Consider the following 24,345-nt stretch of genomic DNA (forward strand, 5'->3'; position numbering starts at 1 on the left):
TCTCTAAGCCATCTCCTAAAAGGCAAGTGAGTCTTAGGATTGTCAATGATAAAAAATACCTCTTCTTCTCCAGCCTTTTCTCTAATATTCTCCCATATCCCTAGAAAGTTATAATAATTATAAACATTAATGATTGACTTCCCAGTAACTCCACTCCTAGCAGAAGAAGAATCAGGAAAAACAGGCAAAAAAAGACCATGAGTTTGACTATAAAAACAACCAGTCATCATTTGGCTAATTCCTCTCTCCCCTCTCCTAGTCTTAGGTTCAATACAATCCTTATTCTATTTCTCATATGGGTATCTGAAAACCCATTTTCTACTCTTTCCTCTCCCCCTTTCCACAGCTACCTCACCCCCCCACATTGCCTTCCTTCTCCACATCTCCTTTGTCTAATACCTATGAACTAATGCCCATTCCAATCTCTCTTGAGCTAGATCCTCATCCAGATGAACTCTCTCTTATGCCATCCACTTTCTTAGATGCTTTTTTTCAAGTCTTGTTCTTACTGTCCTACTAGACATATTGGAAGTAACTTGCTCAGTGATGTCAGAATAGGTAGTATGGTGATTTTTAAGAGCTTCCTCCTTCATAGCATCATCCTGTGACTTGGTAGTTTTAGGATGTCTTTCTCTACTCTTATTCTCCTTACCCTCTTGATGTCCCTTTGCAATTGTGTCCCTGAGAGTAGTGTAGGGAATATTAAGATAGTGGAAAATTTGCTAATCTCTTATCTGAGGCTCATGTAATCTGAGAATCCTCCCCATAGTAAACTCAAAGAGATGTGTGGAAAGAATAGGTTTTTTTGGCATGACTGTGAAGAATAGGAGGCATAATTTACTGAAAAAAAGAATTGAGCAAAATGGTTTCTCTTTGGTTGACTTAGAGTAATGTTTTTTAGGTACTGTTGTGAGTGCGGAGTGATGAAAAGGGATAGATTGTCACTAATTGTTGAATCGTGGTTAATTTTGTCAACACACCATAGAAAAATAAGATTGCATTTCAAATTTCAGATATAAATTGAGCTTGTACTAACAAAAAAGCCAAGTATCAGATGCCTACCTCCAAAAATCTATTTTACCTTAGCTTTATAGTTCAACTTGTAAATTATATATATAGTATCTTAGAAAATACTATTTTTATCTTTACAACCTCTGTAGCTTATTTTATAGTTGTAAAGCTCAAAATCCTTGAAATTTACTTTTTACTATCTAAAATAATCTTACATTCTAATGTATCTTTGCTAAGGAAAAATATTTGTATAGTATTAATTGGTTGTGAAGCTAATTCAGTTTAAAACTGTTGCATTTTTTTTTCTCTTCAAAATTATGTGAATACAATATCATTTATATACAATAATGTCTTGCTTATATAATGCAATTTAGACAGCATAAAGTATTTGACAATAGTAGTTATAATTTACACTCTGTAAAATTTAAAGATTATTGTATATTATTAAACTTTTTTTTTTTTAATTGAGTAGTATTAGTTGAAATATGTTGCAAATATAAAATGACTGATATCTCAAAACTTATTTGGTGAGTTACTTGTATTGCAACACATTTTTCTCAACATAACACAAATGAATAACACTTAGATTTTTGCTGGTAATGCCTCAACTAGTAGTATAGAAGACTAGGGTACAATCAACACTCTATGATATAAGACAAAATTCCTATTTATAATCCTAATAGGGTACTGTTAGGAGTACCAAGATCTGATACTTTGGAACCATCCTAAGTAGAGTAACCCTGCTTGGAATCAGAATCTCTAGTTTCCAACAGCCTCCTATGGAGCCTGCATATTATAATATATATATATCTTAGTTGTGTCCTGTGAATATAATGCTGCATAATTAAAGGTGTTATAATAATACTATATACATTACTACCATCTGTCCGATTGGATTTTGTTCATGGGACGTGTGAGAGGGGACCTTCAACTAGGTCTGTATCATGAATGTGGCTTGGCATGGAAAAGGTTTTTACATGACTCATGATTATGAGTTATAGATATGTTATTGCTTCACACATATGACTCATTTAGGTTATAAGACTTGTTATATTATGATTTGTTATGTTTCGCACATGACTCGATTATAAGTCATGAGATGTATGCTTGGTGAGTATGCCTTGCAAGTATGCCTTACGGGTATGTCTTATGTATATGAATTATATTTCACACATGACCTTCTTATGAGGTCATAGATTTTGAGCATGTGACCACTTTGGGTCACATGACTTGGGTTGGGAAGAACACTATATAAGGAGGCCGGTATGGCTGAGGAGGATCGGTTCTTCATGCTTTGTTTTAAGTACTTTTCCTCCTTCTTTCACCCTGTGTCAGAATGTGAAGGTTCAGTGTCGATCCAATCAGTACCCTTAATTTCTATCTTACGATAGATTTCAAGTCTTTAACTTCGATCACCTTTCGGGGGCATTATTGTTATACCTCCTCCTACGTTTGCTGGAAGTTCTTTCTTCCTTTTACTTATCCTTTCAGTTGTTCATCTATATCGCCTCCTCAAGATCGCAATAGTTAAGTAAGCCTCCTCCCTCTCCGCTATATTCGCATTACATTCATTGGCAGTTCTGTCTTGTGCCATTGAGAAGAACTTCACCCTAGAGGCTGAAGTCTCTCATCTTCGGCATCACATCTCTGTCCTTTCTCAACAACTTCATCGTGCTAAGAACAAAACATCTACCTTGTCAGCTGTCCTGGCCTCTGAATTTGATACTGTTCACAGTTTGGTAACAATTTTAGCGGCTGAAGCTCCTACAGTTATTTTCTCTTTGCCTGTCTTCTCAGTCTCTTCAGTTACTACCATGGTCTCAGTTGGGAGAAGTGAGCTAGACTTTGAGAATTCTCAGGGTCCAGTGGAGGAGCTCCCTTGGGGGAATGTTATACCAACGGTTATCTCAGCCCCTCCTTCAGCTTTGGTTGTAGGTAGCAGTATGGGTAGACTGGTTCCAGATTCATCAGGTTTGGTTGAGGTACTTGCTCCTGGTGTAGGTGGAGTAGGTCCTGGTGTAGTGACACCAGTTGCAGTTGTATTACTCTCTTCAGAGGGGCAGGTACCTGAGTCCTCTGTAGCTGAGCCCGTAGCTAGTTGAGGTAACGCATCTGATCACATTCCTCCTGTAGTGGTAGGTGGTGATGAGGGTGGCCTGTCCACCTTTGTTACTAGACCTGCACCCAGGGATAGGAAGAGGAAGAAGAACAAGAAGCACTGGGTCAAGCAAGACCAGACCTCACCTGTGCCACTTATTCCTGACTCGGAAAGGTCATCCCCTTTACTGGTTCAAGCTAGCAAACTGGCTGCTATAGAGTCCACGGTGGGTTCGCTGCCAGTGAAGGGAGCTGAGGAATTTGAGGAGGATTTAAATTCTTGGGTGTGTTGGGCCAGGTATTCATGGCTCAGGGACTACGTTATCCTTGCCACTTCCACTGAGGCTTTTGGGTTGCGCTGCTACTGTAGTGCTTTCTGGATTCTCTATGACATTTCGTACTTCCATTCTGCTAGGGAGCCCTTACCCTGTAAGTCAGCTTTCTCTCGGGTCTATGCAGTTGGATGTTATATCTTTCTTTTGTTTAGAGATGGGAATGGGTGCTGGGATGGACGGCGGAGTATTCTGCGATTATTGAGTGGAAGGGCTCAGATGGGTTTCTATTGTGGAGAAGGTTATCGCAGGATCACATTCGGGTAGTGGTAGTGGAACTTTTGTATTTTGTACGGGTAACCTAGCTGGCAGGTAGGTTGGGCTGAGGAGGACTTTTCTTTACCCTTGATAACTTTGTATTTAGTGTTCGTGTTGAGGCATGGTGTAGGCATGTTTAAAGTATGGGGTTGGAGGTTTAGTTAGTTTGTAGTTAGTAGTATCCAGGATGTGACAACTCGGAGGCCTGGCCCTAGGGCTCATCATATGCCAGTATTAGTGGTACGAGTTTAAATGAAATTAGATTAAATTCTAAGTACTTTTCCTACTTATTACTTTAACGAATATAAAATACCTTTATGCTCTTTATTATTATCATGACCTTTATCACTATTATGACGAGAAGACTCTATATGAGATAGGGTTAAAGAAAAACTTACTATTAACGATACTTTTAGAAGACAAACGTTTTGTACTATCGGTAATAAAGGCATAAGCCTCAGAGCTATCATACAGCAGTAGAAAAAGAAGAGAAGTATTGTTCCCCATTGCCAAGAACTAACTACCCGAAAGACGATTGTTACAGTCTGGGAAGTGGAATAGAGTATATCCGTCAACTATCCAGAGAGTTAGGAGGTTTCAAGTATAGGACATCTTTGACATGTGCTGTAAGTAACAGCATACTTTTGTACAAAAATATGATATTGAGTATTAGAAGATCTCTATAAAGAGCCAATACATTCTCATCCAGGCTACAATAAATAGAAGAATTTAGAACTCCTGGAAAGCACAACTAAAAAAGTTAATAAACTTTTCGGAGTATTAAAATATGGTCTAGGAATAGGTTGTGGTTGTGGGGATTATTACCAATCCTAGGTAACAACAAAAGTCCAGTTACCTAGCATAACCATAAGTTATTAACCAAGGGATTATCTACTAGTTTGGTAGAATAGCTTCCTGTGAATCAGTAGGAAGTTATCTGGAAGATATCTATAGGTTTGATCGGGAGTTATAGAGGTTTAAACTTGGTGACCTAGAAAGGTTGCAGCTATAACTACTGCTGCAGATACAACTAGTGGATGAAACTGATCATTTTATTGATAGGGGAAACAATTAGAGCCAATACAGTTTGACTTGAGAACTAAGCTGTTAGTTGATGAACTCCAAAAATCAGATAAATACTATTGGAAACAGCACAGTTCTATAACTGGAAAAATAGTAAATTACTGAGAAAGGTGTAATAGTATTCAGGGTCTCACAGTATTTGCACTTTTGGAAAATACCTGCCAAAGACCTGATAGGTTTTGCACATGGCTCAATTATAAGTTATGGGTTTTGTGCATATCACTTACTCAAGTCAAATGAGTTGCTTATATTATGATTTATTATATTTTGCACATGACTCGATTATGAGTCATGATTTTTGTACATATGACTCACTCGAGTCATATGACTTGTTTATGTTATGATTTATTAAGTTTCGCACATAACTCAATTATGAGTCATGGTACTGTATGCATATGACTCAAGTAAGTCATATAATTTGTTACAAGTCTTTTTATGAGACTCATAGGTATGAGTTGTCAGGGTTAGGGTTGGCAGAAGAGTACTATATAAGGAGACTAGTACAGCTTTGGGAAATATGTTCTTTATGCTTTATTCTAAGTAATTTCCTCCTCTTTATTTACACCTTACCTTGGAATATGAAGGTTTACCTTCAACTAATTAGAGCCTTTAATTTCTATCTCATAATAGGCTTCAAGTCTTTAACCTCAAATACCTTTTTTAGGCTTCATTATTATCTCTCCCTCTACATTTCCTGGAAGTTCCCGCTTCCTTTTACGTATCTTTATGTTTGTTCATTTATGTCACCTCCTCAGAGTTGCAATAGCTAAGTGAGCCTCCACTCCCTCCACCATGTCCACTCTCAGCTTGTCAGTGGTTTTGTCCCATGCCATTGAGAAGAATTTCACCCTGGAGGCTAAAGTCTCTCGCCTTCAGTGCCACAGCTCTGTTCTTCCTCAGTGATCTTATTAAGCTGAGAAGGAAGTATCTACTCTGTCAGCTGCTCTTTGCTCTTTTCGTAACCTCAATTGTAGTTTGATTGCTATGCTGGCTGCTACAAATGCTTCTGATGTTATTCCTTCTTTACCTGTTCCCTCAGTCACTTCAGTTACTATGGTAATCTTGGTTATGGAGGGTAGGCAAGACTCTGAGAGTTCTCAGGGTCCAGAGCAGTAGTACCCTGGGGAGAATGATGTGCTGACAGTTATCTTGCCCTCACCTGTAGCTGTAATTACAGGTATTTGTGTGGGTGGTCTAGTTTCTGATTCACTGAGGCCGGAGAAGTCATATGCTTCTTTTGTGAGTTGGATGGATCCTCTTCTAATGATGTCAGCTGTAGTGGTATCATACTTGTTGGGGGGGCAGGTACCTGAGTTCTTTGTAGCTGAGCCCATGGCTGGTCAGGATAATGCCTCTAGTGGCGTCCTGCCTATGGCGGTAAGTGGTGTTGAGAGCAGTCCATCCACTCCTGTTTCTAGACCTGTACCTGGAAGTAGGAAGAGGAAGAGAAATAAGATCACTGGGTAAAATGTGATTAATGTTTACCGATACCACTTGTCCTCAGTACAAATCAGTCGTCGTACTCGCCAATACATGTCCAGTCATGCTTAGCTGCTACAGAGAATACGGCAGTTCCACCATCTGTAAAGAGAGTTAAGAGGTAGGTGGAGAATGTCGCCTGGGTGTGTTCAGCCAAGTATTGATGGCTTAGGGATGAGATCTCTCTGGCACCTTCCATTGAGGTGTTTGGATTGCACTACTACTGTGATACTCCTCAAATAGTCTATGACATTTCGTACTCACTCAGCTAGGAAGCTCTTGTACAGTAAGTTGACTTTCCTTTGAGCTTATATGCTTCAGCATTAGGTATTTCTTTTATTTTGGGATTTGGGGGCAGTGTAACTAGTACATGTACTCGGCTATTGGTTTTGTTTTATGTTTTGTTTTAAGTATCGCTTTGATACTTGGTTTGTTTTAAGTATCATTTGATACTTAGTTTTGTTTTATATTTTGTTTTAAGTATCGCTTGATACTTAATTAGTTTTACCAAAGTGTATCGATTGATACCTTTGATTAGTTTTGTTCATGCTAGATATGAACAGATTTGTGTATTTAAAGACTGCCTGATTTCATGATAGAAAAGGCAGACTTTGACAGACAGTATTTCAAATATACTTGGTTGAATGATTACTTCTTTGTTTCCCAGTACACTCTCGAAGCCTCCTTTAGGTCTCAGCTCTCGCCTCCTCTCTGGTAGAGCAGGCTATCTGCCAACTATCGTATCTTTACTGATAACGTAATTAGCACCTTGTGAACATGTTACAGGCGGGTTGCCAAGGCTGTTGGCAGGAATGTCCTGAGATCATTGAGTGGAGATACTTGGATGGGTTTTTACTGTGGAGGAGATTATTGCAGGGTCATATTTAGATAGTGGTAGTGGAATTTTGGAATATTGTATGAGTTATTTAGCTACTAGTAGTGAGTAGGCTGTGCTGAGGAGGACTTTCTTTACAGTTGATGGTCTTGTATTTAGTATTCATGTTGAGGCATGGTGTGGGTATGTTTGAGGTATGGAGTTGGAAGTTTGGTTACTTGGTGGTTAGTGGTATTTGAGTTGTATTAACCTGGGCTCCTAGCCCTAAGACTTGTCGTATGCCGGAGTTGGTGGTACAAGTATAAATAAAATTTGATTGAATGTTCTAAGTAATTTTCTTACTTATTACTTTACAAATAAAAACATCTTTATACTCTTTATTACCATTATATTCTTCATAAGTCTAAGGGCTATATCATTATACAATTTGACTATAGGCATTACCTAAATGAGTATTGGTAATATAAGCTAAAGCGCTTAAGAACTATTGAAGAGAGAGAAGATATATATATTGGAGAAGATATATATTAGGAAAGGTATTATTGCCAGTCGCTATATATTAACAAGAATATAGGAAAGTCACAATACCTGATGTTGGGAGTTATAGTTAGAGAGGTACATAATTTGTATGAGAGATAGATGTAGTCTGTGAACACTCAGATGTGGAATATAAATATTAAAGTACCTCCTGAGCTTTTAGACATCATGAAGCAAGGGAGAAGAAACCTTAATAGTATAATTTTGTTTTATAATTCTATTTTACTTTACCTTACTCTTAATAGTCACAAACAAAATGAGTAATCCTTTAAGCCTTTTTAGACAAATCTCTGTCTATAAAACAAATCTTGATTGACATAAATAGTTTTGAGTCTATACTGATCATCTCTGCCTAACAGGTACATAAAAATTAGAACAAACCAGTGATATTGTTCATTAATAAAAACAACTGACTACAATGAAAAGAAAAATAACTTGATCATACATCAATCACCCCCTCACCAACTTCAATATCACAATAACAAATAAAATTAAAAAAATATAAATACATAGTAGAAATCAATATTTAGCATACCATCTATCTGTCTTAATAATTGCTTCAATCCTATCCACCATGGAACCTGCTAGAAAATCAAAAATCTTTGAGTCAAGAAGTTTTCAACAAGTAGTAATAGCCTCCTCAATAGCTTTTTTGACCTCATTGTCAGAGGCTTTTATAAGATATAGGTCAGGATAATGCTTCTGAAGCTTGTCTTTCACCAGAGCCAAAAAAACATGTTCAATTGGATTACAATCTGGTGAATAGGTTGGAATTTCCATAAGAGTAATTCCCTATCCTCTAAGCCATCTCCTAGAAGGTAAATGAGTCTTAGCATTGTTGATGATAAAGAAAATCACTTCCCCCTCAAGATGCTCCTTAATATCCTCCCATATCCCTACAAAGTCATATTAATCATAAACCTCAATAATTGACTTTCCAGTTACTCTAATTCTAGCAGAAGAAAGAATCAGGAAAAACAGATAAAAAGAGACCATGAGTTTAACCATAAAAAAAACCAGTTATCATCTGGCTAATCTTCCTCTCTCCTGTTCTAGCAGTAGGTTCTATACAATCCTTATTCCACTTCTCTGTTGAGTACCTAAATACCCATTTTCTCCTCTTTCCTCCCCCCCTCTGAACAGCAACCTCGTCTTCCCATATTGCCTTCCTCCTCCACATCTCTCTTGTCCAGTGCCTATGAGCTAATACCCACTCCAATTTCTCCTGAGCTAGATCCTCATCTAAGTGAACCCTCTCTTATACTAACTACTTTTTAAGATACCTTTGTGTAAGTCTTCTCCTGACTATCATAGAAGAAACATTGGGAGCAACCATTTGGACAATTTCAAAATAGGTAGTATTGCAATTTTCAAGAGCTTTCTTCTCCATAGTATCATCCTGTAACTTGGTAGTCTTAGGATGTCTTCCTCTACCCTTCCTCTCCTTGCCTTCCAAGTCTTTCTTTGTTAGGAATACCAAGATCCGATACCTAGGAACCACCCTAGGTAGGGTAACCTCTTCCGAAATCGAAATCTCAGGTCTCCAACACCCCCCTCCGGCCCCCTTACGGGGCCCGCGCATCATCATACATATCGATCTAAGTTGCATCCTGTGAGTATTATACCACAGAATCGAAGGTGTTAAAATAACACCGTATATGTCGCCGCCGTCCGTCCGACCGGATCCTGTTCGCAGGATATATAAGAGGGGACCTTCGGCTAGGTCTGGGAAGTATAACGGAGTGAATCCGTCAACTACCCAGAAGGTTACTAGGCTTCAAGAACGAGATATCTTCGGCATAGGCCGTAAGTAACGGGACGTTTTCGCGCAAAAAGATGATGATGAATAGTAAAGGATCTTAATGAAAGACCAATACATTCACATCTACCCTACGATAACCAGAAGAGTCTGGAACTCCTGAGAATACTACCATCGAACCCAATGAAGTTCGAGGAGTGTTACAACTAGGTTCCGGTACACACTGCAACCGAAGGGGTGACTCCCAAACCGGTAACAGTAACCAGAATCCTATTACCCACGGCAACCAAGGGTTACCGACCGAGGGATTATCTACCAATCCTATGGAAAGGCTTCCTGCAGGCAAGTAGGAAGTCCTCCGGAAAAGACCTATCGGTTGGGTATGGAGTTATGAAGAGTTGAAGTTAGATGACCTAGAAAGTCGGTAATAACAACTATCTTCGCAGATGCAACCCGCAGACGAAACTGATCATTTCGTCGACAAGGGAGACAATTGGAGCCAACACAGTTCGACTTGAGAATTGGGCCATTTGTCTAAAAAGACTCTCACTATCGGATAATTACTATTGGAAATAGCATGACTTCCAAATAGTCATATTATCATTATCAAAGAGGGTGTGATGATTTTCAGGGTCTCCAGGTGTTCGCACCTTGGAAGAAAACCCGACGTTGCGAGCTATATTGGAAAAAGGTACATGGTTGTATGTTAGTTAGATGTAGTCCGCGAACACTCAGACGCGGAATATAAATATCGAAATGCCTCCCAAGCTTTAGACATCATCAAGCAACGGAGAAGAGACCTTAACAATATAATATTGTTCTTACGATTTTACTTTACTTTACCCTACTTTACTTCGCTCTTAGTAGTCATAAATGAAACGAGTGAAGTCCGAGCCTTCCTAGACAATCTCCGTCTATAAAAACGAATCGCGATCGGCCTAGACAACTCTGAAGTCTATCAGGTTGTCTCCGCCTAACATTCTTTGAGATTGTGTTTTTGACAGTTGTGAGGGGGATGTTGAAGTAGTCAGAAATCTGCTGATATCCCATCTGAGGCTCATGTAACTTAAGGATTCTCCCTCTTGTAAACTCCGAGAGGTGATGAGTTAGAGTAGGCTTTTTTAGATAACTGTGAAGAATAGGAGGAATAGTATTTAAAGGAAAAAGAATCAGATAATATAATTGGGTTTGGTTGAGTTGATGCAATTTCTTTTGATGGGGTTGAAAATGGGGGGGGGGGGGGGGGGAAGGAATAAAGTTTCCTTTCCCCCGGGGCGGGCCGTTTTTTTTTTTTAAAAAAAAAATTTTAAGGACCTCCAGGAAAAGCGGGGCAATTATACCAGAGGGGTTTTAGGTTTCCGTCTTAAAACAAATTTAAGTTTGGCTTAACGGAAAGCCCAATTTTCCAAAAAAAAGATTTTATATATATATATTTTTTCTTCAACATATATGCCATTTGCATGTTTTATGACCATTAAAAATATGATGGACATACCGAACAGGCCCTTAATTTCTAGCCCTTTTTCCTTCTCTCTCTCTCTCTCTCTCTCTCTCTTTTTCTTCTTCGTTTTTTTTTTACACTTCCTGTTCTTTAAGATATCTACTGAATTAAGTATATCGTGAGGCTCTGAGACATACTTTAACGCTAATATGCACCTCCATGAGCCTCCATACAAGCCCAGTCCATCTCACGGACGCCGCGACACGACGACGAGTAGTGCTTACAAATGTCAGGAACTTCCGAGTATCATAACTGTAATAAAAGTCAGTTTTGTCACCATGTCTTACTAGCAGCAAGATGTCTTTGAAGGTCATAATAAGTATGATAGAAAGAAAAAAAAAGCTCAGAGTTCCTATGATAGTTGGAGGTGAAGTAGAGCAATGAATTTCTAGAGCGTTGTCACAAGAGGCGACTCTTTGGTATTTGGGTGTATGTTTAAATGTTCTGAAGGAGGAGTAGGAAACGTTCACCTGGCCCCGAGGTCGACTCGCCCTTTGGCATACCGGAAGAACTCGAATAAACGATCCTCGTGCTAGGGCGTTGGACTTGCCTCTCCTAGTATGGTCTGGTGTTTTCTGCTTTTTTATTTGTCTCGGAGAGCAGGAGTTTTGGTGTGTTCTTTGCCCTTTTCCCAGAGGAGGAAATTTCGGACTACATAGCACAAAGACCGTTTATTCGAGTTATCGTTGTATATAATATGTGCAATGATTACTGCTTTAACACCATAATTGTATTGGACAGGACACTGTTTAGCTGTTAGACGAATTCGTTCCAGACTTTGCGATGCTCCTGCAGCGTTCCCAGCCGTCCAGTCCGTCCCTCTTACGTGTAGGAGACTACGACTCATGGTCAGTCTTTTTGGGGGTGCTATGATGGACTATGCTAGGGAAGGGGAAGACCAGACGGACTGTAAGGACTATAGTCCTAGCGCTTGGACCTCCTGTACTAGCAAAGTTGAAATCATACACCTTCAACCGAATTTTTATCCCCTCATGAGACATCACTCTTGCAGTCCCCCGGCGGCCCCCGCAGTTCCTCACCATCCCCGGCCGTCCTCAACCGCCCTCAACCGTCTTCGGTCATCCCCTGCTGTCTTATGCCCTCCGCCCTGAGCTAACATGTTTCCCTCTGTAGGGCCCGAGGTCCCGTCCCGTCCGGGGCTCTTGGATGTCTCCTCCCACCTAGCCCTGCCGGGCCCCCGGGCGGTTGGGAACACCGGCTCCACTTTCAATTGTGACAGTCGGTCCCTTGTGAGAAACAGGCCACAACTGAAAGGGCAATAACGGTCCTTTGTCTGCTTCCTTGCATGAATGACTATATATAGTAAAAGTTGGATAATAGGTTTTAGAACCAACTGCTCCTAATTCGGAATCATTCATGGTAGAAGCAGCCAGATATAGCTCTACAAAGATGTGCCAGGAAACAGACTCAAGAACCCAGGGGGGAAGTTGGATGAGTAAACCAGCAAGATCTCGGAATATCCTTTCTTCATACCAGGAGTCTGAAGGGTATTAAAGTGGAAGGAGCAGGAAGAGGGGTTGAAAGGAAGGCCATAAAGCGGGATGGTAGATTAAATAAATCTCATTTTATCTCGTCAAGGATCTCCAGAATTTCTGAAACAGATTTAAAAATGTGAACAGGTTCAGAAGAAAAGTCTTTTATAGAATTCTGAAATGTGTAGAGGGCCTCTGTATCGAAATCGGATTTGTTTAGAGTGGGGGTGATGCAGGGGATTCCGAATCTCAGTGTTCCCAACCGCCCTGGGCGTTCCGGGCAGGGTGGATAAGGACCACGGGCATGGCTTCCGTCTTTCATAAATAAGGCCGTCCTAGGGTTGACATCCGGGCCCGGCAGTCTTATGATATGATAGAACAAATGGAATCTTCCGGCGGTCATCTGCAGGGCCCGGTCGTCACCCGCAGGACCCAACTGTCACTTGCAGTCACTTGTAGGAACCTAGCACATCCCACATCTTGAGAAAGCTGCAGGACCCGCCAGTCCACCCCTGGCAGTGGTCTGGACGCCAAGGTGCCCGTCCGTCCCGGGCATCCTCCCATGCACTGCCGTCCGTCCTGTCCACGCCGGAAGACAGACGAACTAGACGTTTGGGTTCACCGATTCCGATATAGTGTAAAAGTTGGAGAGAGGAGCAGGCTCTGGGAGGTGGTATCTATTATAATAGGTCAGGTGATGAGAGGAGATGGATGACTCGAGATGGTGCATCAGAGAGAGATGGCGAGGGATTCCAGAGAGTAAGGTCATGGTACTATAGGAAGGGGGCAGAGTAACTAGCTCCAGTAAGAAGCAAGGATGAAGGGGAAAGAGGAGGATTTCACAAAACCTTTTAATTGTTAGAGGGTAACTGGTAAGGTGGAAGAGGAAGTAATTACCAAGGAAAAGGATTTTTGCGAGAACTGGAATAGGGATAGTGAAGGAGGAAGGGTTGGGGAACAGTGTACCCAAGCGTCCGTCTTTTGTAAAGACTGGAGTCTGCGGGGTCGACTCTACTTGAATAGGTCCTGGCCGTTTTACACTACTGGTAGTGCTATCCCTGAATGAGTCCTTGGTTTACCTGCAGGGCCCGGGAGCCACCCTCTATTAACTATAGGTACCTAACTTATAGCCTATAGGTCCATCCGGGGCACCGCTTTCAATGATATTGTCAATCCCGTCTGCGGGAGGACTGACGGACTGGACTATTAGGCACCTGGTGGGGAATTGGAAGGTTGTTCTAAGGCTTTGGCGTGTTAGTAGTTAACATGTATGGAGGAAAGAAAATTGGAGAGGTGGGATTTACTGAGAAGAACCGAGCAGAATTTTCAGACTTGCCCATGTGGGTGTAGATGAAAAGGGGTCCGGTAGGTTTCTCGGAAGCCACGGAGTACTTAGCTGTAGCCGATAAGTTGGAAGAAAGAAAGAGAAGCGAGTGTTTGCCAAGGAGGAGAGATTTCAGAGACTGAGACCGGATAGTGAAGGATAGGTGGGTGGCTGGTTCTCGACATTTTGTATGTTAGGGTCCGTGTGGCAAACTGTTGATGGAGTAGTTCATTAATTCAAATGCGTTTTGGGAAACTAGGTGAAAATTTTCTATCATATCATAGGTTTATTGATATTATCGTGAATTTCAGGTTTGATTGGAAGTCACTACTATGATATTATGAGTTCTGTCAATGTAAATTTTTCACTCTACAGTTTTCCTCAACCGGTTATCATACAAGAGAGAGATACCTTTTTTTTTTTATCAACATCAAGTAGATTGTCATCCATTTGATTAAAATTAGCATGTTGAATTGGGTATAGGTATTATAGTTGAAATAGAGGGATAAAATAAAATACTGATAGAAAAATGGAGATTAATAAATTTGCAATTTAATTTTTTTATGATATTTAATTTGTACATTAGGGAATTTAATACGTTAGGGTGGAATGCTAATGTTCCACTGCTCTGTGAAAGTTTTTTAAGGAGTTTTTTTGTCAACTGTTTGGCATGGTATCATATCAATTGCAAAACGGGTATTGCAAGTTTTTCAAAATGCATTTTGAAAAAAAAACACGATTTGAATCGATGAATTGCTCAACCGACTGTTTGCCAAACAGACCCTTAGCTGTTAACTTTTGAGATAGAAAGGAGACGAGAGGGTTTGGGGTAAATCGGGGGATTGTTTTAGACAGGTTTGGTTAATTATTGGTTTCGATTTCACAGTTAGCGTACTGTACCAGGGGATATAATAAAGTATTTATTGCACAGTTCGGAACCGCACATCAGTTACCACGGCAACTCATTCCGCGTCGCACTACAGTTACGGATGAGCACCGACAAAGCACTGTGCCTAATACAAACACTGGATATCCACCCCACATCACCGATGAGCTACGGTCCGGGGCCGTATCGTTTCTTCGCACAGGTCAGTTTCATCACGTAATATCACTCGACAGTTCAGTGGATGATGTTGAAAATGGAAATGATTAAGGCAGGGGTTACACGGCATTGAGATAAAAAGGGTGCAGGGGATAAAGGGATAATTTTCTAAGGGGCGGAGAAGTTTTTCAATTACCAATAAGGTGAGAGGAGGTTAGGGGTAAAGGTTCAGAAAAAGAGGAAAATACATGAAAAGGGAGGTTTTCCGTGCTAGTACAGGGAGCTGAAACGCCCTGGTATGATACATATGTGTTTTATGGGATATCTGCCATATATGATGTTATAGGGTGCCTCAGAGCGGTAGTTTGGGGCCACGTGATGGAGAGACTTTTGGAGTCAGGTTTCTTTTGTCTTCCCCCACCAGGCGTTCCGTGTGCCCTTGAGAGTTATATAATTTTGTCGTGGAGCTTGCTAGGGAATCAGCTGAGAAGAAGAGTTTCGCTCACGACCTAGCGGGTCCTTTGATAGTGGCCAAGTTAGAGTGGAATCGAAGGTGGTTGGGAATATGCTAGGTAGTCCGAAATTGCGTTCTGTGGAAAGGGGACGAAAAGCACTCAGAAATGTGAGCCCATCGGCCCCTCTGGAGGAAATAATAATAATAATAATTAAAAATTATAATACCAAACCTTCCAAAGGAGGAAATCTGGAGGGAGTTGCGCACGGTCCGGCCGTTCGAAACTGCACTGTATTGACTGTTCGGGAGGAAAGGTATTACCAACATAGTAGCACACCGAGGACCATGCGTGGTGTCGGTCGGAAGCCAATGGGTTCAAAGGCGAGTAAATAAGCCGGCAGCCTCCCCCTCTTCGGCTTCCACTGCACCAGAAGCACCCCCTTAGAGTATCTAACCAGCCGCCATGAAAGAGCTGGGAGCGCTGACAAGAGTCATAGTTAACTTGTCCCATGCAGACAGTGATTACTCATGTCAGAGGATGTTGGAACGTGCGGGTCTACCCCGAAATATATCTCCCCTACAGCCGTAATACCAGGTTTCACAATCGGGTGCTTAAAATGAAATCCAGGTCAGGTGTTAGGGGGATTCGATGCAAAACACATTCGGTCATTTGTTTCCCGGAGAGCAAAGGAGATGGCAAATTCACGTGACGGGCCTTGCAGGTTAGCTATCACCAAATGCTATCAGAGGCTCTGATATTTATTCTTGCAAACTAAAGGGGTTCGGTAGAGGCTGGTTGGTGAGGCACCGAAGCACAGGACATGAATAAATGTTCTGGAGTGTAAGCCTTCACGTACCAGATGATCACGCACGCGAAATTACTCACAAGAAGGCCTTGTTGCGAGGAGGCACACCCAAGAGACAAGAAACAAGTAGCTATCAGCCCCACGAAAAGAATTTATTGAAGGTATCTATAGACTTCGTAAAAGCACTACACGACTACTAAACTTGACCTTCGGAGAACACATTAAGCCGAATTCATAACTCGAACTATACGCCAACCCACAAAGCACACAACCACCTTGGCACCAAGATAGTACCAATTGACACCAAGGCGTCCTGATACCTTGTTCAAGGTACCTAACCCAATGTACTTCTTGAGGCGCCTCCTGCGAACTTTCAGCGACCCAACCACATCCAAACCCAGGGCCAAAAAGAGGCGATTAACTCTGTCACCTACACCACTTAGTTTAGACGAAATCCTCTTCCTACAATCTCAAACACTTACTACTGAGTCTCTTGACATCCCCCAGAGTCGCTGGAAAGCGAGGAATCAATCCTCCATTGACGCCATAGAATGGTTCCAGGGGTGCATCATCGCGATCGGCGCTGTTATTGGCCGCTCGGGCAACGGAATTTTTATCACTGACACCAGTTGCGCCATTAGTTCACTTCGCGAATAGGAGTAAAATATGAAAATACGGGACGAGGCTCACTGGCGAGAGATTTCATCTCTGAGCACTTGTACCTGCTGCAGGGTATCCTCCTGTCCCTCTTGGAGGTCGGTCAGTCCTTGCTGGAGGTGCTGCAAAAGTGCCACTATGTCCTCCCCTCCATTGAACGGAACGTTTGCGACACCAGTGGCTCCAGAAGTCAGGTCGCGGGAACCTTGCAGAGCGAGTTCCAGACCGGATTGTGGCCCAATTTGGCCTCCGGGCTGTTCCGGAATATCTGCTGTTGAAGAAAGTTTCATCAGGAAAGTTGGGTGCCGGTATGGCTGTATGATAGAGTAGCTCCCAGTGTGCTACCTGGCATCCCTTTAATGCAAACATACCGCCGCGGCAAGCCTCCAAGAGGAAAAGAGCAAAGGGGTACGGGTTAAGGCGCAAGTACCCAATAGAGTTAATAAACAGTTAACTTAGGTTAAACCGCAAAATAATCATTGAGGGGTATCCCTAAAGTGTCTGGAGTGGGTCTGAAAGCGGTCTTGGCATATAATTACATTTATTTTGTGGTTGCCCAAACAAACACCTATATTTCTGAAATATGCTATAAATTTATCTTAGAATATATATCATAATATGAGTGTTGTTATGCGAAAAATGTACTGTTGCATTTTAAAGAGTGGAGTTATTGAGGTTTAAAGTTTGCATAGCAACCAAGTGAATCTTGAGAAAAACAAGAAAAACAATTAAATCTCTAAATTTTATAATAACAGTACAACTAATGGTTGAATTTCACTTAAACTAAGTTTAAAAAACTTAGAATTTATGGTAATACAGACCAATGATAAAAAAAATAAGGAATATTGTAATTAAAAATTATCATTAAAAATTACATCTTTGTAGACAAGTAATACACTTAGTATCTCTCTAGTTGACAAGTCTCAATTGCCTTTCCTCTTCTTATTTGTAGAGCCTGGAGGGCGTCCCTGACCACGTCGCATTATTGATCCAGTATCTGATATTGTAGTCTTTAGACTACTTGTGCCATGCTCATGATCTGTGTCCTGGTATATCTCCTGTTCTCCACTAGCTTCCTGTACAACTGATCATTGATTAGTGAATAATTTCTCTAATTACATAGTATAAAGTACAGTCCTGGGAATGTAAACTTACTAGTACTGCTTTCTTCATTGTTTCCACTACCCGGTGTTGTATCAGCTTGCTGAGTTTTAGACTTCTTTGCACATTATACACATAAGCTTTTCTTTTCCCTAACTGTGGAGATTAGTGTTGCTGTTGGCTTTGAATAAAGCCACTGAGATTGGTATTCAGAAGGAACATATTTTGAGTACTTATGCCAGAGATCATGTCACTTCTCCTCATTTAAACCTATATCAGGAATAGCTTGTGGTGAAATAGTTAGAAATGAGTTCAGAGAGAAGTCCTTTTTACAAAGGTCAAATCTGACCCATGGTTGATCAGGTAGTTTACGTGCTTCAACTACCCCTGGAGCTGCCTTAGTAAATTGAAAAAATTGGAAGCTCTGTATACCCTTCAAGGGTTTAAGATATTGAGATAAAGCCTGATCCCAATTGCGAAACATGCTTGCTAGCGTATCATCAAAAAGTCTTACTACCTTAATCTTTCCAACCTTATCTGCAGAGTCAACTAGTGAGGCATAATGCTCAGGAATCCATACCTCCATTCTATTGGCCTTTTGCTTTACAGTTTCACATCCTCTGTCAACACTATTACGTGTATGGCCCTTGATTTGAAATCCAAGTATAATGGAGTTAAGATTATGGCTTGAAACTAATCAGCAAAGATACCATAGCATGGTTTTGTTCTTGTTTTGCCCTACGCAATTATCTGCCCATATATGTATCTCAGACTTCTCATTCTGAATCAATGTTAAAAACAGATGCAATAGTGATACAACTTGATTAGCCCCTTTTCCTTGCTGTCCTTCTGTATGCATTGTATGATAATGTTGTTCAGTGCCTTTATTGACAATGCCTAAGACATATAACTTGAAAGGTGACCAATAGTACCACTCAGATAGCTGTTGTGGAATACTTGGAATTTCTACTACCTGCTGAAAGTTAAAGGAATAACAACTAACCTGGGCTTGATCTTCCTTTGCCATCTTGATATCATTTTCATACTCACTTCTGCAAGCCCTATACTCTTGGCAATGTATTTCCAACTGCTTTGGGTAATGGGCTTCATTAACTTGCCTACTATCACTCCCCTCAGACTGTACTTCCCCATCAGATATCTCCTCTAGGCAGATATTTGACCTGAGCTTAGAGTTATTTTTAAGTATTGCACATTCATCACAGGTATTTTTAGAGGGCTTGTGGATCTTCATAAAGAGGAAAACCTCATGGATTTTCCAATGCCTGTAAAAGTACTCATATGAAGGAATCCGCTGCAGATTTTAATGCTTAATCTCTTTAACATACCAATCATACAGTACTTGATATGACAGATATGAGGGGAGTAATGTGGTATATTCTACCTCCATATACCTTACAATCTTACCATTTTTCAAACATTTTTTAAATACATGGGTTGCAATAGACTCACCTTTGTCTGTTTTAATTCTTATTAGATATTCTTCTAAACCCAGTACTATAGCCTCTGCCATATAATTGTATGATCCTTTTCCATGATTACTATGAACTTTTAGTACTGGTATGCAAAGAGTATAAATATGATTCAAGATCACTATAATCACTCTTCTATCCATATCCTAAAACTTACAAAAGAGTTCCTGATAAACATTGCCTACAAATGGCAAGCAGTACTTCATTTTTTTTTGTTTAAACTCCTTTGGCTACAAATCTTAGCTTTATACTTTATGTTATATTTACAGAATATGACCACTTACTAGTAATTGAGAAGATAAAAGGTATATTATCATTAGCTTTTTCTTCTTTCTGTCAACTGTATCATGAAATCTAAGCCATTGTTTCCACTCCTCGTGCTAGCTTTTAAAGTACAACTTTGAGAGCAAGAGGATGACTTTAGAAATTGTCTAATACGTTCATGAAAATCATCAGAATCTATTCAAGTTATCTATTAATATATCTAATTTACTTTACAACTAATAAGAAGATTCTTTGTCTTACCTGAATGTAAACTAAAATCTGTTTTCGCAAATTCTGACTCTGTATCAGTCTCTAGCTCTTCAGACTTCCAAAGAGATTCATGATCACTGTTATCCATATCAGCAATATGACTAGTACTCGAAGAAGAATCTGCTTTGGGAAGAAAATTGTGTTCTATCAATTTAGAATAAATGTAGTGATATTTCTTATACTACTTGAGCTCAAAGAAAAGAATACACTTTAATTCAAGCTCTCGTTGAGAAGTTCTGCTTCACTATGTTAACATCTTACAAAAAAGATTGGATAATCAGATTGTCTGATATCTCCTGTTGTACTTATTATTCATACTACAGGTTTATTATTACAGTTGTAATCAAGAAATAAAAATGTAAATTACAAAACATATTATAACAATGAATTCACCTCCTAAAATAAAGCTAGAAATATTTTCCTAATAGATCCTTATCTTCTTTATTTTTCTATGTAATACAAAAAAAAACAGCTTTTTTGAAATATTCACTTTAAAACTCTACTCTGGGCTCAATTTCTTTGACAAATATTTTTTTAAGACTATCAGAGGGTACTCTACATGCTCAAGAAGTTTTATATGAAGTGAAGTATATTTGTTGTGTTGAGAGATTGGTACATTTTTTGCATAACAGCACCCATCTTATCATATCATTTAAAAGATTTATCGCAATGCATTATATTGTAACTAGCCACTTTTTTAGCATAAAAGTCACTCTTTCAAGTTTTAATTTTGGAAACTAAATCTTTTTATTCAAGTAGTGTTTGGTTATATCATAGTATGGGTGCTGATATGTGAAAATTGGTCCGCTCTCCCAATACAACAAATTAGCCTCGATGCATACAATACTTCTAGACTATATAGAGTATGATTTGAAGGCCTCAAAATATATTTATCATGAAAATTGAACCCTTTGTTAGCTTTTAAATTTAAAATCTTAAATTATCTGTTTTTTTAAAAAAAAAATACATAGTTGAATAGTTTATCTCTCAATCTACCTGAAATATATTTATAAGACTGTTGTACTCTTAGAATTAACTGTTATAATAGATTTTGTGATTTTTGGAAAATTCTCACTCTGGCACCAGAATCCTGAAATCCAGATTATTGGTACCTGATGCAACATGTCTTATCAGTAAAATGGATTGAGTGATAATTGGTGAAGTAAATCTTTAGTGTAATAGTATGATAGTTATGAGATTATAGATACTAGTATACTATTGGTTCATGATAGATTTGATAGCTTAAATAGGCCTTGTAAGTCCAGTGACTGAATCATCATTCTTCTCCTATTATCATTTCTCAAATTCTCAAATTATGACTTCCTCAAATTCAAACTATACTCTTAATGAATTGCAAATTCACTTTTCTTTTTACAATGATAATGCTGACAGAATCTTTGGTGAATTATCTGAAGAAAGTATTGCAGGATATTCCTCAGATTCTGATACTGGTAGTGAGGATTCACTCTTTATATGAATTTTTTTTATCATAGCTATGTAGAGAAAGCAATTTTAATACTATCTATGTTAATCAAAAATTAGATTCTCCCATTATTGGATTTGTATTAGGAAAAGTTTCAATAAAATTACTTTTGTGAATTTCTCAAGAGTGAAGTGGTTGCTATGCAAACTTCTAAGGCTAATAACTCAAAACCAGGTTTAAGGTGTCTGGCCAATTTTCGCATATCAGCACCCGTATATTTCTGAAATATCATGTCAGAACATATTCTATCCTCAAATTTTACCGCAATATAATTAAATTGCGACGCACCAAACGGAGCCTTATTTTTAGATTTTAGCGCGAATATATGCCAAAACTATTTCTAAATCCCTTCCAGATTCCCGCAGTATGTCCTCCGGTAGTCTGTGATCCAGGTCTTTGTTCCAAACTACACACTTTTCTAGATTCCTACGGGAAATCCTCCACTGCCGTGTACGAAAACACCTCACTCGGTGCTTGTGCCCACAAATAAGGGCAAAGATCAGTTAATTTACGTTAACTCTCAAAATAATCCCTGTTTCCCACGAGAACATCTCCCCTCGCACTTGTTGTATCTAAGAGTGTTGCAATATTAGAAGAAACACTTATGGGTCCCCATCACAAAATCTCATTTGAGAGGCGCGAACATAAAAAATTTGTTTTTAATACTAAACCAGACCATGTAAACCACTATTACACTTGCTATTCCGTCCCTCCCATGAAAGACGAGCAAGAAGAGAAACAAAACTAAAACATGAAGTATCCCTGAGTCAATGGCAACTTGTCGGAAACAGCACTCTTCAATGTCACGCCATCGGCAACAACAGTCTACAGTCCCATTAGTAACCATCCGCAGCAGTCCATACAAATTGAAGGGGCGACTTACAAAGTTCTCTGGGTCGACCTTCATCTTCGGCATCGCGTCGTTATACTTCATATCCTTCTTGCTAATCCCACGGCATCCCAGGATGGGCTCCACACGCTTCTTCAAGCCATAGGTTTGGACAGTTCCGGTTTCTAGGGAAACACGGGAGACGAACGTAATGCACGCCTCGGGCACTCTTGCCGCGAACATTTGTCTTCCCAGGACTGGCTGGACGCATGGAATAGAAGCGTTTGGATCACCCATTTGTGCATATGCAATGAGGCCAGATTTCAAAACCTGGGTAGGTTTTGCGCCGAAGTTGGCCGGAGACCAAAGGACTAAATCGGCGAGTTTGCCTAGTTCAACGGAGCCGACAAGATGTGACATCCCGTGCGCGACGGCAGGGTTGATGGTGTATTTTGATATATAGCGTTTCACACGGGTATTGTCTGCGCCGAGTTCACTGTCTTCCTCTAACGGACCTATCTGCTCTTTATTTTTTGATGCAGTCTTCCAGGTCCGGAGAATCACCTCGCCACAGCGGCCCATAGCTTGTGAATCCGAAGACATCATGGAGATAGCTCCCATGTCGTGGAGTATATCCTCGGCAGCAATAGTCTCTTCGCGAATACGAGATTCTGCAAAGGCAACGTCCTCAGGAATCTCCTTTGACAAATGATGGCAAACAGTTAGCATGTCGAGATGCTCCGCAACTGTATTCCTAGTGAGAGGGCGAGTAGGGTTGGTCGAGGAGGGGAGAACGTTGGGGTGTTCCACAACGCATATTATATCTGGTGCGTGACCACCACCTGCTCCCTCGGTATGGTAAGTATGAATTGTACGGTCCTTGAAAGCGCCAATAGTCTGCTCTACAAAGCCAGATTCATTGAGTGTATCTGTGTGGATGAGGCACTGGATGTCATATTCATCACAGACTGATAGACATTTATCTATTGCGGCCGGAGTGGTTCCCCAGTCTTCATGAAGCTTGAGGCCAACAACACCTGCACGGCATTGTTCGACTAGCCCCTCCGGATAAGAATCCTTCGGAGAGGAATCGTTGCCTTTGCCGGTTATACCAAAATTGACGGGGAGAGTATCGACTGCCTGGAGCATTTGACGAATCTGAGTCATTGATGGGGTGCATGTTGTTGCATTTGTTCCAGTGCTATTATAAAGCCTTAGCCAGTGTAATATAAGGATAGGTGAAGAGATTACGTTGGACCACAACCGCCACCAAGCATCGTAGTAATACCCGATGCCAATGCCTCCTCGGCTTGCTGGGGACAGATTAAATGAATCTATAACATATCAGTGCTAAATCACCCAAAAATGTGTTAGAAAATACTTACGTGAGAATCGAAACCACCATAAGTAAGAATTTTCCCCTCCCCGGCGATAACATCAGTGTTAGAGCCTATAACCATCCCTTCATGAACTCCTTCCATCATGTCTGGATTTCCTGCCTTCCCGATACCAGCGATAAAACCACCTTTGACACCAACGTCTGCCTTATAAATACCAGTATAGTCCACAACAAGCGCATTGGTAATGACCAAGTCCAAAGTCTCAGCATCGGATCTGCCACTTGCCTGGCCCATTCCCTCTCTCAGCGATTTCCCACCACCAAATTTACATTCGTCACCGTAAACAGTATAGTCCTTCTCAACCTTAATCCATAGCTCGGTATCACCTAAGCGTACCAAATCGCCCGTAGTAGGACCAAACATGGCAGCATAGGCAGTTCTATCCATGGAATACCGCTCAACTCCCTCAAGAGATATAACCGGTGCACGAACATGCGAAAATCCACCTTTCTGCAAATTCTCCAGAATTTTGGGAATTCTTTTTCCCTCAAGGCGCCCATTAGCAACATTATTCCCTCCAGTTATGATCTTGCGTCCGCCAATCTGGACAAGGTTGACGGTTCTAGAGTCCCCTGGCTCAAAGCGAATAGCTGTCCCAGCAGGGATGTCCAGACGATAGCCAAAGGCCTGGATCCTGTCAAACTCGAGTTGCGGGTTGACCTCAATGAAGTGGTAGTGACTCCCAACCTGTATTGGTCTGTCGCCCTTGTTGGTAACACGAAGAATGCACCTATTCCTCTCGTCATTGAGGACAATTTTTGGTCCTTTGACCGCCACAACGGCCCCCGGCTGCTTCTCGTGTTCATATTCAGACGCATCAACCAACGGACGCTCGCTGTT

General features: G+C 40.5%; 2 protein-coding genes across 2 annotated transcripts in view; both read right to left on the reverse strand.

Moving 5' to 3' along the window:
• Positions 1-22,020: 22,020 nt before the first annotated feature.
• On the reverse strand, positions 22,021-23,868 carry GSTUM_00005102001 (uncharacterized protein; the record flags this gene model as incomplete). Its single annotated transcript, XM_002837071.1, has 5 exons — positions 22,021-22,101; positions 22,160-23,182; positions 23,243-23,306; positions 23,357-23,439; positions 23,491-23,868. The coding sequence occupies 5 exons, from the start codon at positions 23,866-23,868 to the stop codon at positions 22,021-22,023; spliced, it is 1,629 nt and encodes a 542-aa protein (XP_002837117.1).
• Positions 23,869-23,884: 16 nt separating this feature from the next.
• The window catches only part of GSTUM_00005103001 (uncharacterized protein), a gene marked incomplete at its 3' end in the record, with an annotated part of 1,280 nt that continues 819 nt past the window's right edge, over positions 23,885-24,345 (reverse strand). Inside the window, exons 4-5 of the mRNA XM_002837072.2 lie at positions 23,934-24,336; positions 23,885-23,901 (exon numbers count right to left, since the gene is read on the reverse strand). Of these exons, the coding sequence (XP_002837118.1) occupies positions 23,885-23,901; positions 23,934-24,336 (420 nt within the window). The remainder of the gene's footprint in view (positions 23,902-23,933; positions 24,337-24,345) is intronic.

The sequence above is a fragment of the Tuber melanosporum genome (genome assembly GCF_000151645.1).
Source record: "Tuber melanosporum whole genome shotgun sequence assembly, scaffold_17, strain Mel28".
Lineage (NCBI taxonomy): Eukaryota > Fungi > Ascomycota > Pezizomycetes > Pezizales > Tuberaceae > Tuber > Tuber melanosporum.